The sequence below is a fragment of the Macaca thibetana genome, chromosome 2 (assembly GCF_024542745.1).
Source record: "Macaca thibetana thibetana isolate TM-01 chromosome 2, ASM2454274v1, whole genome shotgun sequence".
NCBI classification, from domain to species: domain Eukaryota; kingdom Metazoa; phylum Chordata; class Mammalia; order Primates; family Cercopithecidae; genus Macaca; species Macaca thibetana.
Genome location: NC_065579.1, coordinates 101,302,024 through 101,328,715, shown reverse-complemented (window position 1 = coordinate 101,328,715; position 26,692 = coordinate 101,302,024). Strand labels below are relative to the sequence as shown.

General features: G+C 38.2%; 1 protein-coding gene and 1 pseudogene across 8 annotated transcripts in view; one reads left to right on the top strand and one right to left on the bottom strand.

The window, feature by feature from the left end:
* Nucleotides 1-26,692, top strand: part of SETD2 (SET domain containing 2, histone lysine methyltransferase) — a 155,236-nt gene that overhangs the window by 64,607 nt on the left and 63,937 nt on the right. For 4 of the 8 annotated variants that reach the window (XM_050780541.1, XM_050780542.1, XM_050780545.1 and 1 more), the window contains 6 exons: nt 440-517; nt 2,242-2,339; nt 5,865-5,991; nt 16,302-16,436; nt 18,207-18,326; nt 20,185-20,847. In XM_050780541.1, coding sequence (XP_050636498.1) covers nt 440-517; nt 2,242-2,339; nt 5,865-5,991; nt 16,302-16,436; nt 18,207-18,326; nt 20,185-20,847 — 1,221 coding nt within the window. Of the gene's footprint in view, nt 1-439; nt 518-2,241; nt 2,340-5,864; nt 5,992-16,301; nt 16,437-18,206; nt 18,327-20,184; nt 20,848-23,808; nt 25,143-25,270; nt 25,338-26,692 lie in introns of those variants that run through there. The other 4 variants (XR_007723492.1, XR_007723493.1, XR_007723491.1 and 1 more) reach the window with 4 other exon arrangements.
* Nucleotides 15,800-15,939, bottom strand: LOC126949562 (uncharacterized; annotated as a pseudogene).

Below are 26,692 nucleotides of genomic sequence, written 5' to 3'. Positions count from 1 at the left end.
TTTATAATTAGCAGATCTTCCAAAAGCATTAGTTAGGTATTTGTCGCTTTGAAATGTGAAGTAGTGTGACAATTCTCTGAAGCAAGGGCAAAGTGGGGGTAAGGGAGTGTGTATGTGTGTGTGCGTGTGCATTGCATGCATCTTACATTTGTCTTAATGCTTTTCCTTTGTAAAATGTGTAAATTTTTTTGATTCAATGGGTTAATTTAATTTACAGTGTCATCTGTCTTCAGTTAGAAATAATGGAAACTGAGCTGTTTACATGGAAAGACTATGAAGCTAGTAGTCAGGAGGCCTCACTGCCCTGCCTTAACTGGTTAGGTTTTGCAGCCCAATCTTTTTTTTTAATTGATGCGTAAGACATGTATGTAGTTTTGGGGGTAATTGCATGAATATTTAAGGTAATTTTTTTAATTCTTAAATGATCCTCTTCTCCCAGATAATAGATGCCACTCAAAAAGGAAATTGCTCTCGTTTCATGAATCACAGCTGTGAACCAAACTGTGAAACCCAAAAAGTAAGTTGAGGTGGATTTAGAGTTTGAGGTATTTGTTCACGATTATTGTTCTGACCATTAATTTTAGATCTCATATCTAAGGTACTCATGAATTTTTTAGTACCTTTTTCCTATTCTGTTTTATTATTTAAGATTTTATTTTGAAATAAGTTTAGATTTCTAGGAATGTTGGAAAAATAGTATTGACTACACCCATATCAGTCTTCACCTAGCTTTCCCAATGTTAACATCATATGTAACCATAATAAAAGGATCAGATCCAGGGAATACTATTAAGTAACATAAAGACCTTATTCAAATTTTGACAGCTGTTGTTTTTCTGGTCCAAGATCCAATCCAAGAACTCGCATTGCATTTAGTTGTAACCTCTCCTTGCCCGTAATTATTTTAGATATTATTTTAATGGTGCCAAAATACAAAACTAAATTTTAATTTTGAAAGTTCAGTGTGTATTTGGATTCTTTATCAGGTCTTATCTAGGTGCAATATTTGACTTTTAGTAACACTCATGAGGGACTGAACAACTGACATTGAGAGGGATTGTATCTTTGTTTTTTTTTTTCGCCCAGGCTGGAGCGCAGTGACATGATCTCGGCTCACTGCAACCTCCGCCTCCTGGATTCACGTGATTCTTCTGTCTCAGCCTCCCAAGTAGCTGGGATTTACACGTGCGTGCCATCACGTCCGGCTAATTTTTTTAGTATTTTTTAGTAGAGATGGGGTTTTGCCATGTTGGCCAGGCTGGTCTTGAACTCCTGGCCTCAAGCGATCCACCCCTGTCGGCCTCCCAAAGTGCTGAGATTACAGGCATGAGCCTCCGCGCCCAGCTGGGATTGTAACTTTTTTAGGTTAAAGCTATGAACCCGCTCTGCAAATGTATGTCATTGATTTCCTCTCATGTTGAAATAGTGCTTTTGAGTCTTGGGTATTTTTTGCCCTTTGATGTATACACTAATAGATTTTATGCATGGCTCTTCTAAGAGCCAAGTTGTATAACAAAAAGGGGAACCTACTGTGGAATCATTCAACCTAGGTTTTGGTTATTGTTCTGCCAGAGCTCATGTCTAGCTGTGAGAATCCCACTGTACAGTGTCCCTTAATCTCTGCAAGTCTGGAGTTTTCATTAATAACATGTGCAAATTGTCTGGATCAGCACTCCACAGTCCTTGACTTGCTTACATGTTTTGGAACTAAAAGATCTGCCTCCTGTGTATCTGCCCCCATTTTAATTCTTGAGTCTTATGGGACATCTGTTCTGATGTCCCTTTCACTATACTCAGCCAGATGACCACCGCTTCAACGTTTGGGATCAGTGTTTCCTAGTTTCTATATCTCATCTTATCTTACAACATGGTTACTTTTAACATATGTTAATATAGACTTGGCTTTGATACTCAGTGACACAAGCATCCTCTATTTGCCAGTTTTTAGTACAAGTGAATCTTTACTGTGTGGAAATGTTAAGATAAAATAGCAATTACGTTTTTTCTTTTTTATTAGAGACACGTTAGAGATATATCCAATCTGGTAGTCCATTAAATGAGAGTTACACTTAAATATTTTAGTTCTTTTAAAGAAAAAATTCTCCGCGTGCTATTTGGGAAAACCTTCATTGCCTAAAGACCCATTTGCATAATTAAGGCAGATGATGATGATCTTTATATACATGCACACACACACACTAATAAGTTATTAATTTCTTTTGTTTTCAAACATCATCTCAGTGGACTGTGAACGGACAACTGAGGGTTGGGTTTTTTACCACCAAACTGGTTCCTTCAGGCTCAGAGTTAACATTTGACTATCAGTTCCAGAGATATGGGTAAGTATTGTTTCTACTAGTTTTGCTGCTTCTGTTGGGGAAATAGGCTGTTCAGATATAAGGATATAAAACTTTAATATGAATTACTTAAAAGTTATATTTACTCTCAACTCTTATCTATAAGATATTGTTTTGGTTTTGTGTGTTTTTCTAATGTATGACACTTCTGACCCTTAAGGGATGTTGTACAGGAACTATATAATTTTCTCCTCAGCCTCATACTATCTACTTGTATAATTATATTTCTTACGTAATTCTGAAAAACTTTATTATAGACATGCCAACTCTGTGTGTCTGAAGAGAATAGTACAGTATTATAAATTACTCTGTATCCATTAGTCAGCATTAAAAGTTATCAACTCATAACCAGTCTATTTCATCTGTACCATTTTGTACTCTTAAATATAATTGGTTACCTAGTTCTGTTTCCTAAAAACAGTAACCGATGCAATAGCAAAGACTGCCTAAACAAAAAGTGTGGGAGTTCTTATTAACACTGAAGCATTAATAAAGATACTGAGGAGGTTTGAAGTATATTATGTAAAATCCATGTGTTCCAATGACTATTTAAAAATAAAACTACAGGCTGGTTGCGGTGGGTTATGCCTGTAATCTCAGCACTTTGGTAGGCTGAGGCGGGCAGATCACGAGGTCAGGAGTTTGAGCCTGGCCAACGTGGTGAAATTTCATCTGTACTGAAAATACAAAATTTAGCTGGGCGCACACTTATAATCCCAGCTACTCTGGGATAGTTTGAACCTGGGAGGTGGAGGTTGCAATGAGCCGAAATCGCACTGTTGCACTCCAGCCTGGGTGACAGAGTGATTCCGTCTTAAAAAAAGAAAAACAAACAAACAAAACCCCAAAAATTACATTAGGGCCGGGTGTAGTGGCTCACGCCTGTAATCCCAGCACTTTGAGAGGCCGAGGCGAGCAGATCATGAGGTCGGGAGTTCGAGACCAGCCTAGCCACATGGTGAAACCCGTCTCTACTAAGAATATAAAAAGTAGCTGGGTGTGGTGGCACATGCCTGTAATCCTAGCTACTCCGGAGGCTGAGGCAAGAGAATTGCTTGAGATCGTGCCACTGCACTCCAGCCTGGGCAACAGAGCAAGACTCTGTTTTGAAAAAAACAAAACAAAAAACAAAACAACAAAAAAAGCTATATTAGTCAACCAATTCATGACTTTGAAGACTAGTTTAGGAAAGGAAAAAAATTAAGCATTTAAACATGTATTCTGCTTTTCTCAAGTGACTTCCGCTTTAGGTTAAACCAAATAGTTGATGAGAGGAAGTTCTTCTTTGTACAGGTATTCCAGTTAATAAATGTAGTAGTAGGGTGAGCTGTGGTGGTGCACACTTATAGTCCCAGCTACTCAGGAGGGTGAGGTGGGAGGATCACTTGAGCCTAGGACATGGAGGCTGCAGGGAGGCATGACCTTGCTACTACACTCCAGCCTGGGCCATAGCTCAAGACCCTGTCTCAAAAAACAAAAACATAAAACTAAATTAAGTAGTAAAAATATCACCATTTTGCAACACTTAGTAAGGTATGGGTCTTAAACAGTGGTCATTAGTGGCCACTAATATCAGAAAAAGACAACTAATGCGTGCCTCATAATGAAAGAACACAACATTACCTTTGAAACAATCTATCTTCTTTGGGTCTTGAGGACCAGTGACCTATACAAGATACTTTCTGATTATTAAGAAACCAGTACAGTTAAAATATTGGAAAATGTAAGTAAGGCACAAAACCCTAAAAGTTTTTATTTTATTTTTTTCAGATTTATACCTATATCAATTAGTAGCTTTTGGTGTTTATGCTAGAAAAGCACACAGCTGCAGAGTTCCCTGAATATTTTAATTCTTTTAATGCTACCATATAATGAGGTTTTAATTGCTGTACACTGTTCAGTCTGGTGACAGTTACCAGACTTCTGGCAATGAAGGTCTTTTACATACTCCTTCACATTGTTTCATACATGCTTCATGTCTTAAACATAGTGAACTCTGAAACTGATGATCTGATTATAATCTAGGACAAATGCCAGATGGTTGTTTCCGATTCTGTCTGCTTCTCTTGTCAGATACTCAGGGCATGAATGCAGACCAGGTTCTGTGTTGGCTCCATGTTTTTGCCTCTGTGCTTGTATTGTTCTCTCTGAGGGAAAGAAAAGTGGAAATCAAGTGCTGTTTGGGAATTCCTGCTCTACTTATTGAACAATTCATTTTTATCCCTCTAATTGCTACTATCACATCCTAAATCTATCAGTTTACTATTAGAATACTCAATTTTTTTTTTTTTTTTTTTTTTTTTTTTTTTGAGACAGCGTCTCACTCTGTCGCCCAGGCTGGAGTATGGTGGTGCAATCTCCGCTCACTGCAACCTCTGCCTCCTGGATTCAAACAATTCTCGTGCCTCAGCCTCTTGAGTAGCTGGGATTACAGGTGTGCGCCACCACGCCCAACTAATTTTTGTGTTTTTAATAGAAATGGGGTTTCACCATGTTGGCCAGGCTGGTCTCAAACTCCTGGCCTCAAGTGATCTACCCGCCTTGGTCTCCTAAAGTGCTGGGATTACAGACATGAGCCACTGTGCTCGGCCTAGAATACTCAGTGTTTTCCTCAGGTAGCTCTGATCACTGATAAATGCCAGACGTGGTTTCTTCCAGGCCCCTGTAAACTTAGGCCTGTATTCTTTCCCACCATTCTTCCTTACCTCCATGGCTACATTTATTTTTTTCTGTATTTGTTATTATAGTGCCTCATCCTTACGTGATGATTACTTTTTTTTTTTTTTTGAGACAGGGTCTTGCCGTGTTGCCCAGGCTGGAGTGTGGTGGCATGATTTGGGCTTGCTGCAACCTTTGCCTCCCAGGTTCAAGCGATTTTCTTGCCTCAGCCTCCTGAGTTGCTGGGATTACAGCCATGTGCCACAATGCCTGGCTAATTTTTTAATTTCTAGTAGAGATGAGGTTTCACCACGTTGACCAGGCTGGTCTCAAACTCCTGCCTCCCAAAGTACTGGGATTACAGTTGTGAGCCACTGTGCCTAGCCATCTTTTAATAATCAAATGTTTCCTTTTAAGTATCCTATATTAATCATTTTATATCTGCTTATACTAATGCATGTTTGTTCTATGTGCCAATTAAACATTTACATATAAGTAATAGTTCTCTGAACTATTGAAGCAATTTTGTTCTTAATCCATGTATGTATATGATCTCTTATTTTCATATTAGTAGGTATTCTCATAAAATGGAAAGATTGTTTATTTCTTGGCTAGTTTTGTCCTCCCAAAGAAAGATGATTGGAAAAATAATGAATATTTTTAAAAAGGAGTTTTCAGACATTTCTATTAGTAATAGCAGACTTGTTGGAATCTCTTCAAGTTATGGTTTTTGTTTTGTTTTGATTTCCTTTGGACTGGTATGACTTTTGTGTGTAATTGTTTTATTGCCAATAGTTTTGTATGGTTTACTTCCACATAGCTGACTTCTTTCCTATGCTCTTTGAACAGAAAAGAAGCCCAGAAGTGTTTCTGTGGATCAGCCAATTGCCGGGGTTACCTGGGAGGAGAAAACAGAGTCAGCATCAGAGCAGCAGGAGGGAAAATGAAGAAGGAACGATCCCGTAAGAAGGATTCAGTAAGTTTGCATTCTTCTTTCAATTTTCACATTAAAAAATTTAAAAAGCGAGGTGGCTTTTCTGATTGAAGGTTATAAAGTCATACTACTGCCACCAGCCACCAGAGAAATCCAAGATCAGATGAGTTGTTACCAGAAGAGATGCAGTTGCTATTTTTATTTCAGATTCATAGAGATTGGAATTGGGTACTGAGAACTATTAAAGTATTATTGAAAACACCTGGACTAATAGTTTTTCAGATTCTTTAAAACTCCTAAGTACAAGTAAAACATATCTTTTCTCCCTGATAGCTCACTATGTCTGCTGTACATTTCTAATCCCTTGTTATTGGTTTGTCTTTGTTTGGTACTCTAAACTTTGAGTGTTCTTCAAATCTCTGAAAACCCTCTTTTGAGTGTGAGAAAAGTTTTGAGAGGAAATAGGTAACCTAAGGCTGAAACAGGAGTAGTCACAGATGCTCTTTTTATTTAATGAAACAGCAGTTGATAGCTTTATTTTGTACCCCGTCTTGCCTGAGTTACTCCTGGGATGGGGATGGGGTTCTTGGTGGGGAGTATCCTGATACTAAGGGGACTATCAACTGCGAAAAGGACTTTGTGTTTAAAAAAATATTCTCCTCCCTTTTTTGAGGATCCCTTTGCTAGAGCACTGTTTTTCAAAAGTGTGATCCTCGGATCACTTTCTTTAGAACCACTTGGCTGGATCCATAGTAAAAATGCACATTTTTGGGCCAGACCCTAGACCTGTGAATCTTAGTGGAAGGGCTGAGAAAATCCCCTTGTGATTCTTTTGCAGTTAGCTTATTCCTGAACTTTTCAGGAACTTAGTACTCATGAGAACTATAGATGACAGCAATTTTTCTGTTTAGATGGGGAGATAGAAGAAGACATGAGGGAGGTGATAAGAGTATAATGGTTAAAAGGTAACATCAGTTAAGCACAAATTAATTTGAGGGAATTAAGTATTAAGAATCTGAAGCTGTAAGAAGATACAGATAATAAAAAGCATTGGAAAGGTCCATTTAGAAAAAGCAGAAAAGGACAGTTTATATAACAAACACCTATATTTGCACCACCCATCATAAACAAATGCATTAGAATGTCATGTGTTCTTTAGCTCTTTCTTTCTCTCTTTCTCTCTCTTTTAAAAACTGTATACATTTTCAAATGGTTTGGCTTTGGTTTTTTTGAGACAAGGTCTCGCACTGTTCCACAGGCCAGAGTACAGTAGAGTGATCACAGCTTACTGCAGCCTCGAACTCCTGGCTCAAGTGATCCTCCCACCTTGGTCTCCCAAAGTGCTGGGATTACAGGCATGAGCCACAGTGCCAGCCCTTTTTTTTCCTTTCTTTTTTTTGAGGCAAAGTCTCACTCTGTTGCTTAGGCTGGAATTCAGTGATGCATTCATAGCTCACTGCAGCTTCAAACTCCCGGGCTCAAGTGATCCTCTCGCCTTGGCCTCCCAAAGTGCTGGGATTACAGACATGAGCTACCACACCCAGCCTTCAGCCCTCTTTTTATTTAGCATATATAGTGTAACTTTATGCCAAGCACTTTTCTAAGCACTTGATGTATTAGCTCACATCACATATAAGCTTAAGCGAGATGTATTCTCACAATAAGCTTATAAATTAGGTAATGATTTTTCCTTTGTTACAGATAAGAACACACTAAGGCACAGAGAGATTATAGTGTCACCCAACTAGGTGATGGAAATGAACTCCAATCCAGCATCTTGTCTCTGCTCTTAACCATTGTGTTAAACTACAGTCAAACTGTAGAGTGCAGTCCCCTCCTACCTCTGAGGCAACTATGGCCATAACAATAAATGCTTCTGTGTTTTGGAACATATTGAATTGTTTCGTGTAACGTTTTAAAAGTTTTTATAAATGGTAAAATATGTCTGGGCGTGGTGGCTCTTGCTTATAATCCCAGCACTTTGGGAGGCCGAGGCAGCAGGATACCTTGAGCCCAGGAGTGCGAGACCAGCCTAGGCAATATAGCAAGACCTCATCTCTATTAAGAAAAAAAGAAAGAAGAAGAAACGATATAGTATATATGTATTTGTGTGCATTTTTTTACTCTTATTTTTTAATTTGATCTGAATTCATATATGTAGATGAACATTTGTTTCTAACTGCTGTAATGTTTTTCTTTTTTTTCCTCAACTTCTGCATGATGGTCATTTGAAATTTTTTCATCATATAGCAGTTTATTGACATATTTTCCTACTGATGAATATGAATACTTATATGTTTCCAATTTTTGCTCTTAATATCTTTTTTTTTTTTTTTTTTTTTTTTGAGACGGAGTCTCGCTCTGTAGCCCAGGCTAGAGTGCAGTGGCATGATCTTGGCTCACTGCAAGCTCCACCTCCCGGGTTCACGCCATCCTCCTGCCTCAGCCTCTCGAGTAGCTGGGACTACAGGCAACTGCCACCATGCCCGGCTAATTTTTTTGTGTTTTTTAGTAGAGACAGGGTTTCACCATGTTAGCCAGGATGGTCTCGATCTCCTGACCTCATGATCAGCCCGGCCTCCCAAAGTGCTGGGATTACAGGTGTGAGCCACCCGGCCTTTGCTCTTAATTTCAAAGTTAATATCTTTGCACATGTCTCTTTTGCACATGTTTCTTTAAGATTTATCTATGGAAGTGTAGTCACTGGGTCATACCTAGTCTGTTAGCTTTCTTTACTTGACTACAGGACATTTTTCTTTAAACTCCATTAAATTGCTTTTGTTGTTAACTCTTGTTTCATATAATTGGTGGTTTACCAGAGCAACCACAAAATAGTTATTAAACATGTTGACCTAAACTAGTATCTCCATAAAAACTTTCCAGGCCAGGCGTGGTGGCTCACGCCTGTAATCCCAACAGGCGTGGGATTTGGGAGGCTGAGCCAGGAGGATCACAAGGTCAAGAGTTCAAGACCAGCCTGGCCAACATGGTGAAACCCTGTCTCTACTAAAAATAAAAAATTTGCTGGGCGTGGTGGTGGGTACCTGTAGTCCCAGCTACTCTGGAGGCTGAGGCAGGAGAATTGCTTGAACCTAGGAGGCAGAGGTTGCAGTGAGCCAAGATCACACCACTGCACTCCAGCCTAGGCTACAGAGCAAAACTCCATCTAAAAAAAAAAAAAACTTTCCAATGGCTATTTCCTATTTTCAAAACTTATAGAATAAACACATTTTAAAATTAATTTATTGATGAGAAGTGACCTTATTATAGATTAAGAGGTGGTATTATATCTGTATCATACTTCCATTAGGTGACTTTTTACCTTTCTGAGAAGATTTAAGGATAACTCCGAGGAGCTAAGGACTAGATATTTCTGTCATTGGTTGATTGTTTGTATTCAGGTAATAGTGTGTCAATTTCAGGATAGGTCTTGGTGCCTACGGACTGAATTAGAGGTAACTTGTATCAAGTCATTCCGTAGGCTACAGTCATTGGTTGCTCCAGATACAAATTTGAAGTTATTCTGGAACAATGATGTTTTACATGAAACTTTGCCCAGATAAACCCAGAATGACCCAGAATGAACCTAGGTTCCTAGAATGATGTGAAAGATCATTTGCCCTTGACTCTAATGCAGAGGTTAACTCTACTTTTAATTTCACTTGGGTTATCTCCTGCGGAAATTCCTTTTTTGCATGCCTAGATTCTGAGTTTTGGTCAGTTACAGTTGAGCAGAATCACAGAAGCAGAATCACAGAATTCAACTGTTTGAACTCACAAGATTGAACCTTGGGAATTTCTTTGGGTAAAGGATGCCATGGAAAGGACAAGGTAGCTAGCAGTTCAGAATGCAGTTTTGCATGTATAAACTGGTGACAAGAAGATGTTAATAATGATTGCACTGTAATCCACATCCCTCATGCTACCCCTTGATTGCTAAACATTTTTTATCCTTGTTCTTATGATTGCATCTGAATATAGCTTATCTCCTTAACGAAACTATAAGCTCTTCCAGGACAGGTGATTATCTTCTTTGGCTATGTCACACACTTGGTACTTACTTACTTGATGGAAGTATAATGAGTCCCTACTATGACCTGATGTTATTTGTAGTTTATGGTACGAACAGAAAATAGTCTGAAACTTCCCTTAGTCTCTATTGTTTGAGTTTTTGAAATAAATTAATAATGATTTATGTAATAAAGAGGGTGAAAAGCCACCTGAGTGAGAGGAAATACTTACTTTCAACTCATAACAAATGAATACTACTATCCAGAATATGCATAATGAGTGTAACCAGTATCCTATTAATAAGAAAAGAACAGCCAGCACAAAAGAAAAATAGACAACTTCCAGAGACACTTTACTAATTCAAATAGCCAATAAACATGGAAAGCTGTTCAACCTTATTAGTAATCTGGGAGTGCAAATTAAAATTACTCTCACCAGATTGATAAAAATTAAGTTCCATGATACATAAGAACAACAGATCTCATACACTGTCAGTGGGGAGTGTAAATGGGGGACAACCACTTTTGAAAATGCTTTAACATTATTTACTGAAGTTGAAAGAACATATGCCATATGAGCCAGCAGTTCCTGGGTGTATAAGCAGAGAGCCTAGCTATAATGTATATTAGAAGTCACAACAGCATTGCTTATAATATCAAAAAGTAGAAATTACTCAGATATCTATTAACATAAGAATGAGCCAGGGGCGATGGCTCATGCCTGTAATCCCAGCACTTTGGGAGGCCAAGGCAGGCGGGTCATCTGAGGTCAGGAGTTTGAGACCAGCCTGGCCAACATGATGAAACCCCGTCTCTACTACAAATATAAAAATTAACCATGTGTGGTGGTGGGTGCCTGTAATTCCAGCTACTCGGGAGGCTGAGGCAGGAGAATTGCTTGAACCCAGGAGACGGAGGTTGCAGTGAGCCGACATGATGCCACTGCACCCCAGCCTGGGCAACAGAGTGAGGCTCAGTCTCAAAAAAAAAAAAGGATAAATTATAAAAGAAATAGTCATGAAAATAAACTGGCTGCATACAATAACATGGATAACTCTTAAAATGTAAGTTTGAGTGAAAGAAGCATGACAAAATATTTTGTCCAGTATGATTTCATTTCTATAAAGATGAAAAATAGATACAATTTTATATACCTATGTAACAAACCTGTGTGTTCTTGCACATGTATCCCAGAACTTAAAGTAAAATTAAAGTAATAAGGGAGCAAGGGCCGGGCGCGGTGGCTCAAGCCTGTAATCCCAGCACTTTGGGAGGCCGAGGCGGGTGGATCACGAGGTCAGGAGATCGAGACTATCCTGGCTAACACGGTGAAACCCCGTCTCTACTAAAAATACAAAAAACTAGCCGGGCGTGGTGGCGGGCGCCTGTAGTCTCAGCTACTCGGGAGGCTGAGGCGGGAGAATGGCGTGAACCCAGGAGGCAGAGCTTGCAGTGAGCCGAGATCACGCCACTGCACTCCAGCCTGGGAGACACAGCGAGACTCCGTCTCAAAAAAAAAAAAATTAAAAAAAAAAAAAAATAAGGGAGCAAGGACAAGAGTGAACCTTTCATTTCAAATAAAGTTAGCTTCCATCACTAAAAAAAAAAAAAAAGAAATTTTAATATTTAGGAATTTGCATGTGGATAGTAAACCTATCAAGAAAATTGAAGGCCCGTTTCTTAAAATATTAGGATAAGTTATCTCTAAAGCACAGGAAGAGTTGCTGTTATAACTAGGAAGGGGTAGGTACATGGGGCACTGCAGGAATGTTGGCAGTATTCTGTTTTTAAATTTACCTGGATGGTGGCTATATGGGTGTTGCTCACCTGTTTATTAAACCTGTTTACTAATTGTTTATATATTTTTCTGTGTATATATGTATACTGCATACTGTATGTTGTATTCCATCAAGAAGTATTTAAAATGCTACTTAGACCTCTTAGTGCCAAAAATATTCAAGTAGTAAAAAATAATATTTTGCAATGATTAGGTACTCAATAAATTTTCAAGTACTGTAGAATTGTGCATATATATGCACTATTTAGAGTAAATACATATTTACTCTATATAAATTAATTATATTTAAACATATAAATATATTTAAGATATAATTTTCCAATTATCAATATTTTAAAAATATACCCTAATCATTCTTACATTTATGTTTACTTTTAGTTACTTACCTCATATTCTTGGATGATGTTGACCCATACATAAAATCTAGTACTTTTAGTAAATGTAATTTAATTGAAAGGAAGGGAGACAAACTCAGTCTTCCCACCTGTCTCTCCCAGGTACCCTAAAAGTTACTGCACAATTGATTGCTATGCTTGAGCACCCAAAATTAGGGGAGCTGTATTATCACCACTGGAATTGGCATGCATTTATATGTATGTGTGGTATAGTACAACCACTGATGGCTGTTCAAGGGTTATTCGTCTTTATTTTGTTTGCAAAAATTAATTTATACTGCAGTTTCTGCATTTTTACTGTTTCTTTTTCTTTAGTTAGAACGTTATTTTCTTTATATCCTGGAAATGCCTTATTACAATATCTATTCAATAAATGTTATTGAATGAGTGTAAGTAACATAATTTAGCTTTATCTCAGAGTTTTAAACAGTCATAACATACCTAATTTTAAAAAGAAAATACATCTTTTTTTTTTTTTTTTTTTTTCCTAAAGACAGAGTATTTTGTTCTGTTGCCCAGGCTGGAGTGCTGTGGCATGATCTTAACTCATTGCAACATCCGCCTCCCAAGTTCAAGTGATTCTCTTGTCTCAGCCATCTGAACAGCTGGGATTACAGGTGTGCATCACCACACCTGGCTAATTTTTATTTTATTTTATTTTATTTTATTTATGATGACAAGTCTTGCTCTGTTGCCCAGGCTAGAGTGTGGTGGCATGATCTTGGCTTACTGCAACCTCTACCTTCCGCGTTCAAGTGATTCTCCTGCCACAGCCTCCCAAGTAGCTGTGATTATAGGCACCTGCCATCATGCCTGGCTAATTTTTGTATTTTTAGTAGAGACTGGGTTTCACCATGTTGGCCAGGCTGGTCTTGAACTCCTGACCTCAGGTGATCCACCCACCTCGGCCTCCCAAAGTGCTGGGATTACAGGCGTGAGCCACCGTGCCTGGCCTAATTTTTGCATTTTTAGTAGAGATGGGGTTTTACCATGTTTGCCATGCTGGTCCCAAACTCCTGGCCTCAGATGATCTGCCTGCCCTGACCTCCCAAATGCTGGGATTACAGGTGTGAGCCACTGTGCCTGGCTAAAAATACCTCGTTTTTTAGTCCTGTTTTATTTACATCTCAAAACTCTGTCAAAAGCAGTGTTGTGGCTGTTACAGTTGAGGGGGAAAGTAGAATTTTAAATCCCTTGAACTCTTCTAATACCATAGAATTTGGGACCCAGGAAAGCTTACTTTTAGGATATGCAAGGAAAAGATATCTTTAATGAAATTGTCTTTCTTGGATTAGGACAACTTTAAATTGGTTTTTCTGTTCATGTATTTACTCAGAAACTTAAATGGTATTGGAAATGAAAAAGAATGAGCCTTAAATGTACATTTTAGAAAGAAAAATGGTTTTGAGTTTCCACAGCCTCTCTCAGGTAGCACTTTATATTTTCTCATTCTTATTCTTTACCAGAATTTTCGAGTACAGTATGAAATAAAAATGTTCCGTGCCTTGCCTGAAATTACAGTAAGGTATAAATAGCTAGTTAAGTAAAAGAAAAAGTAATAGAAAATTTTCTTAAGATTCTTTCCTTTTAGTTTTGCTTTTCTCTGAATCATTTCATTGTAGACTTTTATCATTTCCTGCCAAGTTTTAATGCTATCTGTATGTCTTCTCCTTAGTCTCTAGCTTGTCTAAATTTGATTCTGTTATTGCCGCACAAATTATTCTCAAATTCCACTTTGGGCTGGGCACGGTGGCTCACGCCTATAATCCTAGCACTTTGGGAAGCTGAGGCGTGCAGATCACAAGGTCAGGACATCGAGACCATCCTGGCTAACACGGTGAAACCCTGTCTCTACTAAAAATACAAAAAATTAGCCGGGTGTGGTGGCACGTGCCTGTAGTCCCAGCTTCTCAGGAGGCTGAGGCAGGAGAATCACTTGAATCTGGGAGGTGGAGGTTGCAGTGAGCTGAGATTGCGCCACTGCACTCCAGTCTGGGTGACAGAGCGAAACTCCATCTTAAAAAAAAAAAAAAAAAATCCACTTTGATCATATTATTCCCTTGTTCAGGATTCTGTTCAGGTTTTATCAAATTCAAGTTATTTTATGTTACATTGAGATCTTCTAATCTAACACCGGTCTTTTTTTGTTTGTTTGTTTGTTTTTGAGAAGGAGCCTCACTCTGTCACCCAGGCTAGAGTACAGTGGCACAATCTCGGTTCACTGCAACCTCAAGCTATTCTCCTGCCTCAGCCTCCCGGGTAGCTGGTACTACAGGCTCCCGCCACGCCGCCCAGCTAATTTTTGTATTTTTATTAGGAACGGGGTTTCACTATGTTGGCCAGGCTGGTCTTGAACTCCTGACCTCAGGTGATCCACCCACCTCAGCCTTTCAAAGTTCTAGGATTGCAGACATGAGCTACTGCATCTGGCCCAATCTTTTATTTGGTATGGTTTTTCTCAGTCCCTCACCATGCCTTACCTGTTTGAGCTTTGTTGACCTATGCACTGTTATGATTTCTTATTTTCCTTTGTTCACACTTTCCTCACTACTTTGCTTACCTTTTCCTCTTGTCTTTATCTTATCTATTTCTAATCTTATTTTAGTGACTCATTCTAATTACTCCCTTACGTAGACCTCTTAGGTCTACGTAACATTTACAGTTAATGCTTCCTTGTTTGGTTTCATATGAATTAATTTAATCTCCCCCATAATAAATTCTTTGAAGGCATCTTTATATCCTGTAACTGCCATAATGCAGGACTGGAAATAACCTTTGGTAGGTTGATTCCCAACCCCCCATTATTTACATTTAATATTTAAAACACTCAAAGAATATATATGTTACAAAGCATAATTATAAAATCCTTGTTAGTGCTTCTCTACTTCCTTCTCCCTACCTGGAGGTTACCACTGTTGTACATTGTGGGTCTTACTTCCTTGCCTTTTTTTTTGAGACAGGATTTCACTGTGTCACCCAGGCTGGAGTGCAGTGGCAAAATTATAACTCACTGTAACCTCAGTCTCCCAGGTTCATGTGATCCTTCTGCCCCAGCCTCCTGAATAGCTAAGACTATATGCACATGCTACCATACCTGGCTAATTTTTTTTGATTTTTAGTAGAGATGAAGTCTGGCTGTGTTGCCCAGGCTGGTCTTAAACTCCTGAGCTCAAGTGATCCTCCTGCCTCAGCCTTTCAAAGTGCTGGGATTACAAGTGTGAGCCATCATGCCTGGTCATCCTTGCCTGTTTAAAAGCAGTTTTTCACATATGTATCCCTAAAAAGTTCAGCTTTGAGGTACATAAAAATGGATTCATATAGCATGTAATTATTTGGAACTTGCTTTTTCTTAATGACATATTTTTAAGATTGATGGATGTTGTTGCATTTGGCTGTACTTGATTCCTTTCACTGTGGTATTATATTTCATGGCATGAACATGGCCGGTTATCAAACTTGTACAGATATTTGGGTTGTTGGCAGTTTTTTGCTAGTATAAGTGTTGCTTCAATGAACATTCTTAGGAATCTTCAGGTACACATGTGCAGAATTTCTCTACAGTTTGTTCTGATAGGTAGAATTTCTGTGCATGGGGATACAACTATTTTTCAGGCTGATGCTTTATGTTTTTCTGAAGCACTCTGCCCCATCAGCTGGGTCATTCATATGCTGACATCATAAAAGGGTCATTATATATTAAAATGTATAACTTATTTAAGTTTGAGGGAGATATATCTCACACAGCAGTGTGAAAACCCAACCATCATATTTATGAACCATAAAGGATCTCTGAAGTCCTTTTAGTTTAATATAATTTGTTTATGGTCTCCCATAAGGGCAGGTTTTTCTGTTTTGGCTCATTGCACATCTCCACCTAGAATTATACTTGACTCATAATAAGTTCTTGATACGTATTTGATGAGTGAATGAAATGCATTTCAAATATATTATACCACTTTATACTTTCATCAACAGTAGACTTAATATTATCAGCCTTCTTAATTTTTTCCCTCAGTCTAATACCATGGTTTCCCAGTTTGGTCTTAATTTGTGTTTTCCTGATAATTGATAAGGTTGAGCAACTTTTTGGGTTTTTTAGTTTTTTTTTGTTGTTGTTTTATAAAAAGGTATTTTTATTTGCTGTGGTAGGTGGATGGAGAGCTAGAAGCTCTGATGGAAAATGGTGAGGGTCTCTCTGATAAAAACCAGGTGCTCAGCTTATGCCGGCTAATGGTTAGAATTGAAACTTTGGAGCAGAAACTTACCTGTCTGGAACTCATACAGGTGAACACTTTAATGTTTATTTTTTATTTCTGGTTTTGGAGTGGGAATGAATGAATGAAGATGAATGAAGAAGGAATAATTCTGATAAGAGTTAGTCTTATTTATTTGTTTGTTTGTTTGTTTGTTTAGATGGAGTCTTGTTATGTCATCCAGGCTGGAGTACAGTGGTGCAGTTTCAGTTCACTGCAACCTGTGTCTCCTGGGTGCAAGCAATTCTCCTGCCCCAGCGTCCTAAGTAGATGGGATTACAGGCACCAGCCACCACGTCCAGCTAATTTTTGTATTTTCTTATTAGAGATGGGATTTCACTGTGTTGGCCAGGCTGGTGTCGAAATCCTGACCTCAGATGATCCACCTGTCTCGTCCTCCCAAAATGCTGGGATTACAGGCGTGAGCCACCTTGGCCGGCCAATCTTATTTTTTAAATGGATGTGTGAGTTGTATATGATTTTCAAAGCTTGTACCATATTATTTAAAATGACTAAAGGGTTCAGTATCATTTTATCTATTAGTACAAGGATTCCTAATCCCCAGGCCATGGGCTGGTTAGGAACGGGGCCACACAGTAGGAGTTGAGTGAGCATTACTGCCTGAACTCCACCTGTTGTCAGATTAGCAGCGGCATTCGATTCTCATAGGAGCATGAACCCTGTTGTCATCTGCACATGCGAGAGATCTAGGTTGTACACTCCTTATGAGAATCTAATGCCTGATGATTTGAGGTGGAACAGTTTCATCCTGAATCCATCCCCCACCCAGTTCGTTGAAAAATTATCTTCCATGAAACTGGTTCCTGGTTCCAAAAAGGTTGGGGACCATGGCATTAGTAGACCTGGTTTGCTTTCTGTCTATATTCAAAGAATGTGGTGGCGTTTTTTGTTTTTTTTTTAAATGTAATAATTCATCACACTTGTCATAGCCTTTTACCCTCCAATTATTAGCATGCCAAAGCCATTTGTACTACATGATCTCAAAGCATGAAATTTTAACAGTACTCTTTTTTACACCAGTTTATTAAGTATGCCACAAGATGTTAGATAACACAAAATGATTTTTTTTTTAGGGTCTTGCTTTGTTGCCCAGGCTGGAACACAGTTGCGCAATCATAGCTCACTGCAGCCTTGGAACTCCTGGGCTCAAGTGATCCTCCTGCCTCAGTTGCCTGGTAGCTAGGACTACAGGCACACACCACCACATCTAGCTAATTTTTATTTTTATATTTTTGTAGAGATAAGGGTCTTGCTATTTTGCCCAGGCTGGTCTTGAACTCCTGGCCTCAACCAGTCCCTCCCTCTTCCACCTTCCAAATTGCTGGGATTATAGTCATAAGCCACGGTTTAAAAAAACCATGATGATTAAAAAACAAAACAGGAAAAAGAGGTCTTTTCAACAATCATCTGAAAGGGAGAGAAGAAAGAATTATTTAATGATTAATTTTTATGGTTTTGTTTTATTTAAAAAGGTACATGCAATTTTTTCTTAGTTCAGAATTTTCATTATAAATGACATTAATATTTATGTAATTTTCTACGTTAGTAAAATCCCAGTTGACTGGCTATATTTTGTGTATCAGAGAAGATTATAATCTGTTTAAAGCATTTGTTGTAGAGTTCCATTTAGGCTAATGAAAACAGAGTTTCTAGGTTGTTTTTGTGAATGTAAGTGAACTCTATAGTGTGTAATATATACATGAACTCTCCTCGGGCTCTTTGTAATATTCTGGTATTGCCTCCCAATACTCTACATCCTGTCTCCCTTCCCCCATGAAAGAACACACACTCACAGTCCTGCCTGAAGTCCTTTCTGGAACGTCATGGGCTGTCTTTGTTGTGGATCTGGATGGCAGAGCTAGGTGACGGCCGGGAAAGTAACCAGAAGCTTCAGGAAGAGGTCAGTTCACATTTAGCTTGCTTGTTTCTTAAAACCACTATATTGATTGCCTAGGTTGTGGGTATGTGATAATATCAGTAATTATGAATTTAGCACTGTATCAGTGGTATTAAATAATCAAATAATTTTTTCATCTCAGTATCATTCCTTTAACTATCTAACTGTACATTCACTTTGTTAGTAGTTTGTCCCATGGTTTTCCTATAGTATCTTTTTAAGGTTGGTACTACATAACAGGGAACTACAAGAGCAAGATATAATCACAACAACAACATAGTTAAGTGAAAGATCCAGTTTGTTGTTAAAACCAGAGTTTTAAAAAGATGGGAAGTTATATAAAATTTGAACTGTGGGGCCTAAAGAATTGGTAAAGATCTGAATTCTGCATAACAAGAGTATGAACATTTTGAGGAATCTTTTAAATAAGTGTTTTAAAAGATCTAAGTAAAGGTTCATTGACAGCATTGTTAGTGGAGTAATGATATCTTTACCTTTCTATGAAATTAATAATATTTTCTAACTTTCTAATTTGTAATATAATCCCAAAGTCTTTTATTTAATAAAAGACTTTTAAAAACAAACAAAAAGGAATGGGCAGATAAGTACTTGTTCTTGCCTCCATCCTTCTCCCAGGAGATTTGACTTGAGGAAATTGAGGAAGCCTTGGGGTTTCTGTGGAACTACATTGAAGAATACTTCAGAAAAAATTCTTGGATTTCAGAAGGGGTGAGGTTGTCTAAGAATGAGGAGAGGGTCTCTCTTTGCTAGATAGCTATTTATCAAAAGCTAAAGAGATGTCTGCATTTTTGTGTGTATGACAGACATCATTTAAATATGTTATTACATAGCTCCCAAGTCTATATCGCAGGCACTTGGTGAACTTTTTAAGAAAAAATACCCAGGATTGGTCCAGTAGTGTATATGTTTAAAAAGCTACCCAGGTTTAAGAACTACTGGTAGAGGATATTGATCAGTCCTATTTGATGTTGTGATGTTGCTCCACATTTTATTCTTGCTGATCAGTCTTATTAAAAGTTTTTCTTTCTTAAAGAAAGCAATATTATGATTTTTAAGTATGCTTGTGTTTACAGAGATGTAGGTCTTAGTAAAGCAGTAGCAAAACTGCACTACCCTTGCAGAAATAATCTGAGTCCCATCTAGAGATTGAAAAAGTCAACTGTAGGCCGGGCGCTGTGGCTCACGCCTGTAATCCCAGCACTTTGGGAAGCTGAGGTGGGCAGATCATCTAAGGTCAGGAATTCAAGACCAGCCTGACCAACATGGAGAAACACCGTCTCTACTAAAAAAAAAAAAAAAGCAAAAAAAATTAGCTGTGCATGTTGGTGCATCCCTGTAATCCCAGCTCCTTGGGAGGCTGAGACAGGAGAATCGCTTGAACCAGGGAGCCAGAGATTGCAGTGAGTCAAGATCACATCATTGCACCCCAGCTTGGGCAACAAGAGCAAAACTCTGTCTCAAAAAAAAACAAAAACAAAAGCAAAGTCAGCTGTAGCCAGGTGCAGTGGCTCATGCTGGTAATCCCAGCATTTTGGGAGGCCAAGGTGGGTGGATCACTTGAGGTCAGGAGTTTGAGACCAGCCTGGCCAACATGGTGAAACCCTGTCTCTACTAAAAATACAAAAGATTAGCCAGGTGTAGCGGCGAGCACCTGTACTCCCAGCTACTTGGTAGGCTGACACAGGAGAATTGCTTGAACCCAGGAGGCGGAGGTTGCAGTGAGCCAAGATCATGCCATTGCATTCCAGCCTGGGCGACAGAGTGAGACTCTGTCTGCAAAAAAAAAAAAAAAGTCAACTGTACAAAGTGATGTAATTTTTTTTTTTTTATGTTTAATCAGATTATAAAGACTTTGGAACACTTGCCCATTCCTACTAAAAATATGTTGGAGGAAAGCAAAGTACTTCCAATTATTCAACGCTGGTCTCAGACTAAGACTGCTGTCCCTCCGTTGAGTGAAGGAGATGGGTATTCTAGTGAGAATACATCACGTGCTCACACACCACTCAACACACCTGATCCTTCCACCAAGCTGAGCACAGAAGCTGACACAGACACTCCCAAGAAACTAATGTTTCGCAGACTGAAAATTATAAGTGAAAATAGCATGGACAGTGCAATCTCTGATGCAACCAGTGAGCTAGAAGGCAAGGATGGCAAAGAGGATCTTGATCAATTAGAAAATGTTCCTGTAGAGGAAGAGGAAGAGTTGCAGTCACAACAGCTACTACCACAACAGCTGCCTGAATGCAAAGTTGAGAGTGAAACCAACATAGAAGCTAGTAAGCTACCTACTTCTGAACCAGAAGCTGACACTGAAATAGAGCCCAAAGAGAGCAATGGCACAAAACTAGAAGAACCTATTAATGAAGAAACACCATCCCAAGATGAAGAAGAGGGTGTGTCTGATGTGGAGAGTGAAAGGAGCCAAGAACAGCCAGATAAAACAGTGGATATAAGTGATTTGGCCACCAAACTCCTGGACAGTTGGAAAGATCTAAAGGTAAGGAAGCATCTTTTGTTCATTTCAACTTGAATTACTCAGGTTTAGAGTTCTACAAAACTAAGCAAAATTAACTACTTTTTTAGCCATGCATATTTCTGAAAAATGGAATAATGTCTCTCTTACTGTGTGTCTCAAACATCCTCTAAACCGTGGCAAGAGTCGTATTAGCCAAACTAATATACAAATGTCTTCTTTTCTCTCACTTAGAAAAGTATATCATAATAGTGAGTTCAGTCATTTAAGTGCTCTTCACATTAAAAACAAAAATCATTTGAGTAGCAAACTTAGGATTCTATTTGTAATGAGAAAAAATTAGTGTTTAAATTTATTGGAAATCAGTTGTATTAATGGAAAATTAAAAATAAATTGGAAAACTAAGGTAACTTAGCAGCTTATTAAAAATGATTGAATGTAAATTTGTATTTTAGAAAAACAACTTTATGGGCCGGGCGCGGTGGCTCAAGCCTGTAATCCCAGCACTTTGGGAGGCCGAGACGGGCGGATCACGAGGTCAGGAGATCGAGACCATCCTGGCTAACACGGTGAAACCCCGTCTCTACTAAAAATACAAAAAAAAAAAAACTAGCCGGGCGAGGTGGCGGGCGCCTGTAGTCCCAGCTACTCGGGAGACTGAGGCAGGAGAATGGCGTAAACCTGGGAGGCGGAGCTTGCAGTGAGCTGAGATCCGGCCACTGTACTCCAACCTGGGCGGCAGAGCGAGACTCCGTCTCCAAAAAAAAAAAAAAAAAAAAAAAAAAAAAAAAAAAGAAAAACAGCTTTATGGAACTAGTTGGTATTCACTTCTAATATTGTTTCTGAAATGGGCCTGCTTTTAAATGCCTATTTCTTTGGACAAAAGAAGAAAAATAGATCTGGAATTCTTATGCCTATTATACACATAATCTCTTGTTGAAGAGTGTAGCAAGATGTGTGCAGGGTTTGCTTTGCAGAAAACCCAGACTGAGTCTTGGATAAACACTAGAATGAATAACAGGATAAACGTAGGAGAGGTATGGTACATTTCATTTGTAAGTGATCTGGACTTGGGATCCATGTCTTGAGGACCCTGTGGGAACAGGTTACTTACTAGCTTCTATTTTTCTGTTCCTCCTTTCTTCTGCCAGAGATGAAGCAACCAAATAAACCAACAATCTTGACTTATTTGCAGCAAGATGAACACCTGAATCCTCCCTGCCCCTAATTATGATGACAAAGCTCCCTCCATTAAATCCTGTATTTTGACCCAATGAAACTGGCCTTAAACACTGAGCAAAATGAGTAGTTGGTGGTTGTGTACTGTGCTTCCTCATTTGCTGTGTTGAGACCCTTCTTTAAGTATGTTGTGGTTTCAGCTCTTGTTTACCCATTTGAGCTCTTACTCATGTTACTTTCATCACTTACAATTCAGTATAAACTCAGCCTTACAGGCCTTTTTCTAAATATAAAAGGAAGGGTTCATAGTAAATCTACTTATGAAGTCAGTATGTGAACTGCAGGAATCAGAATTGCAGTTAATTGAAAGAAGTGTTGGGATAGTCACTTGATGGATTTTATTTAAGGCCTGCTTTGTGACAGCACAGGAGTCCCTAAAAGGAGTCCCTCTTGTGTTTGGAGGCTGCTAGTTGGAGCCTGTAAAGAAGCTCAATTAAGAAGGTGGAGATGAAGACAAGTACACAGATGGACACAAAAAAGGCCTTTACAGCTGTAGTTTTATGGAAGGAGAATAAGTAGGGTTATAGACCAGTAGTTTACTTTTGCTGGAGAAGTCTCTGGTTGATGTTATTTTTTAAAACTGCTAAGATGTAATCATTGTAAAGCTGTCTTAAAATCTGGAAAAAGTAAATATTCTTGTTTCTCTGTATGATAGTTGGTTTCTGTAATTGTAATGGTATGAATTACTCTCTAGGATATACTTAACCCAATTAGATGTAACCGTGGTAATTTAAACTCACACTCTGGACACACATTTGAGTCCTACAAAATTATTTCTTCCCCTTTTTCTTATCTTCCCCACTGCTATCTGAAACATCAAAGCAATTTTATAATACTATGTAGCTTGATGATCCTCTTGATTTGAGGTTTAAAACTTTATTTGTACTTAAAATATATACTTCTTATCCTTCATACTTTGGATTTTTCCTGATTCTTAGTGTCAAGGGAGCCATTAAGTAAAATTCTTCTCTCTTCTTCAAACTTTAGTTTGCTCTGGAATCATTACCCATCTAGAATTGTATTACTGAGAAATGTTTTTACTTGACTGTGAACTGTGATGTTTTGTTACACATTGGTGCTGGGGTTCTTAATTCATCCATCATTCTAATTAACATTTACTATGGCTCTGATTTCAAAACTCTGATTATGGTGGTTCTTAGAAAAACCAGACAAACATAGATAGCATTTAACCAGAAGTCTGAAATCAGGAATCCATAATTTGAACATGTTTTAGAGAAACACATTGACTTGATGTGATTACTATATATCTATACGATCCCGGCATTGAAAGAGTTAACTACTTCTGTCTGACTTCCACCTATGTGTTCGAGTAGACATTAACTGAAAAGAAAATGTCTTATTCAACCTACCTTTATTAATAAAGGCACCTATTGTCAAACACTGTGTTAGTTGCTGATCTTTAATTCCAAGATCATACTAAAAAGCATTGGTGTAAGATTGTGGTTATGTGGTTATGGCCATTTCAAGTCTCCCCGACCAACTGGGAGCCACCATAACATTGGCGGACATGTGTTTCGCTTGGCTTTTCTACACACTGGATGGAGTGAAGAACAGAAAGGGATTGCTTCAGATTCCTTAATCTTGGTGTTGCTGTGATGGCAGACTATAGGAATCATCAGTAAATGAAAGAGGGTGGGAGGGAAGGGAATGAAGCTTCGTGAATTACTCTTTGTCCTCCCAGATCTGATGATGATCCCCCTTGTAACTTGAACCATTTCCATCTAGCTTCTCAGGGCAGCAAGGAGCTTGTTAACATCACCAGCTGACCATGTGTCTCCTTTTCTCAACTCCATTTCCAACTTCGTGCTGAAGAAAAACGAGAACCTAGCGTGCATTCTGTGAAGAAACAGGAAGATGGTTGGGAAGTTGGATGATGCATGAAAAATATAATAGGTGAAAAGAGGACAGAGGTGGTTAACTCACTGGCGCCGGCGTTATTTTGGTGCGTCCATTGCCGACAATGGATGTCGTTCCGGGAAAATCCCTACTGGCGAGAAAGGATTAAGTGAGCTACTTTTTCTATACCTATATACACAGGACCACTGCCTTGACTCCACAAGGCTTACACATTTTGACTCCTAAAGTAGACCTCAACCAGAAACATCACCTAGCACATTGCCACTTGAGAGCATGTATTTGTTTTCATGTGAAAATTTACTAGGCTACATTTTCAGCAGGGATATGTGCATATATTTCTGTTTGCAAAAGAAATTGTTGCATATCACCCCTCATGCTGAAAATATACCCTAGACTTCATAGGGCAAAACAGCTGGTTACCAGTGGTGACTAAGTGTAACTTGACTGGAATGTCTTCATTCATTTGGATCATAAGAAGAGGAGGTAAGGTTCCTGTGAACTTGGCAATTTCAGTTGCCATTAAACACCAAGAGATTGTGATGGTTAGTGATTCCAGAGCCTCTCTTATAAACACTTAGATGATAGGATGTGCATCTCTCCTTAAAATGAAGTCTGGGTATTTCCATTTGCATCTGGATTTAGATGATTTAGGGACAAAATTACCTACATGTGATAAGTTGAACTCTTTCTAATGACTACTCTTATTCTTCTCTTATTTCATCTTTATCTCAAGACATTATCTTTAATTTAGCAAATCAAGTATTTCCCTAGAAAGCTACATATTAAAACTCTCTATGAAAAGTTAAAATAAAACATAGAGTTGCCTAAACTGAGAAGTTTTGAGTCACTGCTTGGATTTTCACTCCATCACTAATATTTTATGTGAAATCTGCTGTGCAACATTTGAACATGAAATTATGTGTCCTAGATTTCTGTGATAACTTTTGAATTCTTACTAGAGTAAGGTTATTCTGTATCCATAAAGATTAATATTACTTATCCTTTAACAAAATTACAATTGCCCCTAAAGAATACTGTTTTAGCTACATCTACATTAAAATTTTTAAATAAATGTCTCGTTTGGTAAAAGGCAAAAATTTATTAGTGGTCCATTTTTTAAACAAATACTTTCATCTAAATCAAGGGTTGGCCAAATCTGCCCCACTGTTTGTTTTTGTAAATAAAATTTTCTTTGAAACACAGCCATGTTCATTCGTTTATGTATTATCATCTATGGCTGCTTTTGTACTACAGTGGTAGAGTTGAGTAGTTGTGACAGAGACTGGATGGCCCACAAACCCTAAAATATTTACTGTCTTGTCCTTTACAGAAAAAGTTTGCCAACACCTGATCTAAAAGATAAAGTGCAGAATCTGGCTGCTCTAAACATTCTGGTTTTGAATGAAGTCATTTTCACTTTACTCTTTTGGGTGAGCTCTTAATTCTGTTTCCCTAAAGACATAATGATCATGTTTCTATTGCTGCCCATGAAATTAGTTTTTTAAAAGAAGTCTTGATGCTGTTTAGGAAGTGATTTGGATGTACAACTATCTTGAGAGGTGGGAGGGTGTATATGTTATAGAATTTCCAAGCTAGAAGTGATCATTAAGGAATATTGTTATTCCCTTAGGACTGTGACCAAGTCAGTCAGAAACTTGAGACTGATTTAGTATAGATGTAGGTAGTATAAGTCTTATAGTAACCATAATGAAAACATACATTTTCCTTCTTGATATTTTAAACTTTTAATTATGATATAATTTCAGGCTTAATGAAAAACTGCAAGAATAATATTCTGTACATATTCTAGTGACAAGTCTAGAGAAAATTCATTGAAAAATTCCTCTAAACTTTTCACTGAGATTCCCCAGTGTTAACATTTTACCATAATTTTTTTTTTATTGTTTTCTGTTTCTGAACTTTAAAAAAGTAAGTTACAGCAGAGGCGGTCAGATTGTTTGAGCCCAGGAATTCAAGACCAGCCTGGGCAACATAGCAAAACCCCATCTCTACAAAAACTAAAAAATTAACCAGGCATGGTGGCACGTGCCTGTAGTCCCAGCCACTTGGGAGGCTGAGGTGGGAGGACTGCTTGAGCCCAGGAGGTTGAGGCTGCAGTAATCCATGATGGTGCCACTGCAGTCCGGCCTGGAAGACAGAGTGAGACTTTGTCGGAAAAAAAAAGTAAAAGAAAACAACAAAACAACAACAACTAAGTTATAGATATGATGCCCCTGGATATTGTGTATTTCCTAAAACCAAGGGTATTCTTCTGTGTAACTTTAGTGTACTTATCAAAGTCAGCAAATTACAGTGATAAAATACTATGATCTAATCATCAGACCTCTTTCAGATTTTGCCAGTTGTTCACATATCACATAATGGCCTTTACAGCAAAATAAATAAATAAATAAATAAATAAAAGGCTGAGAATCTAATATGGGAGCAAGCATTACATTGAGATGTATGTCTCCTTAGTACCCTTTACTCTGAAATAGTTCTTCAGTCTGCCTTTATTTTTTATAAAGTTCACATTTTAAAGTATTTTTGAATTTTTGTAGAATATCCCTCAGTTGGGTTTGTCTGAAACTTTCCTTTGTTTGGATTCAGGTATACATTTTTTTTTGTCAGGAATATTACAGTAGTGTTCTTCACATGGTACTGAATTTTCCCATTACTAGCATTGTCAACTTTGATCACTCGATTAAGCCGATTAAGCCGTAGTCTGCCAGACTTCTCCAGGGCAAAGTTA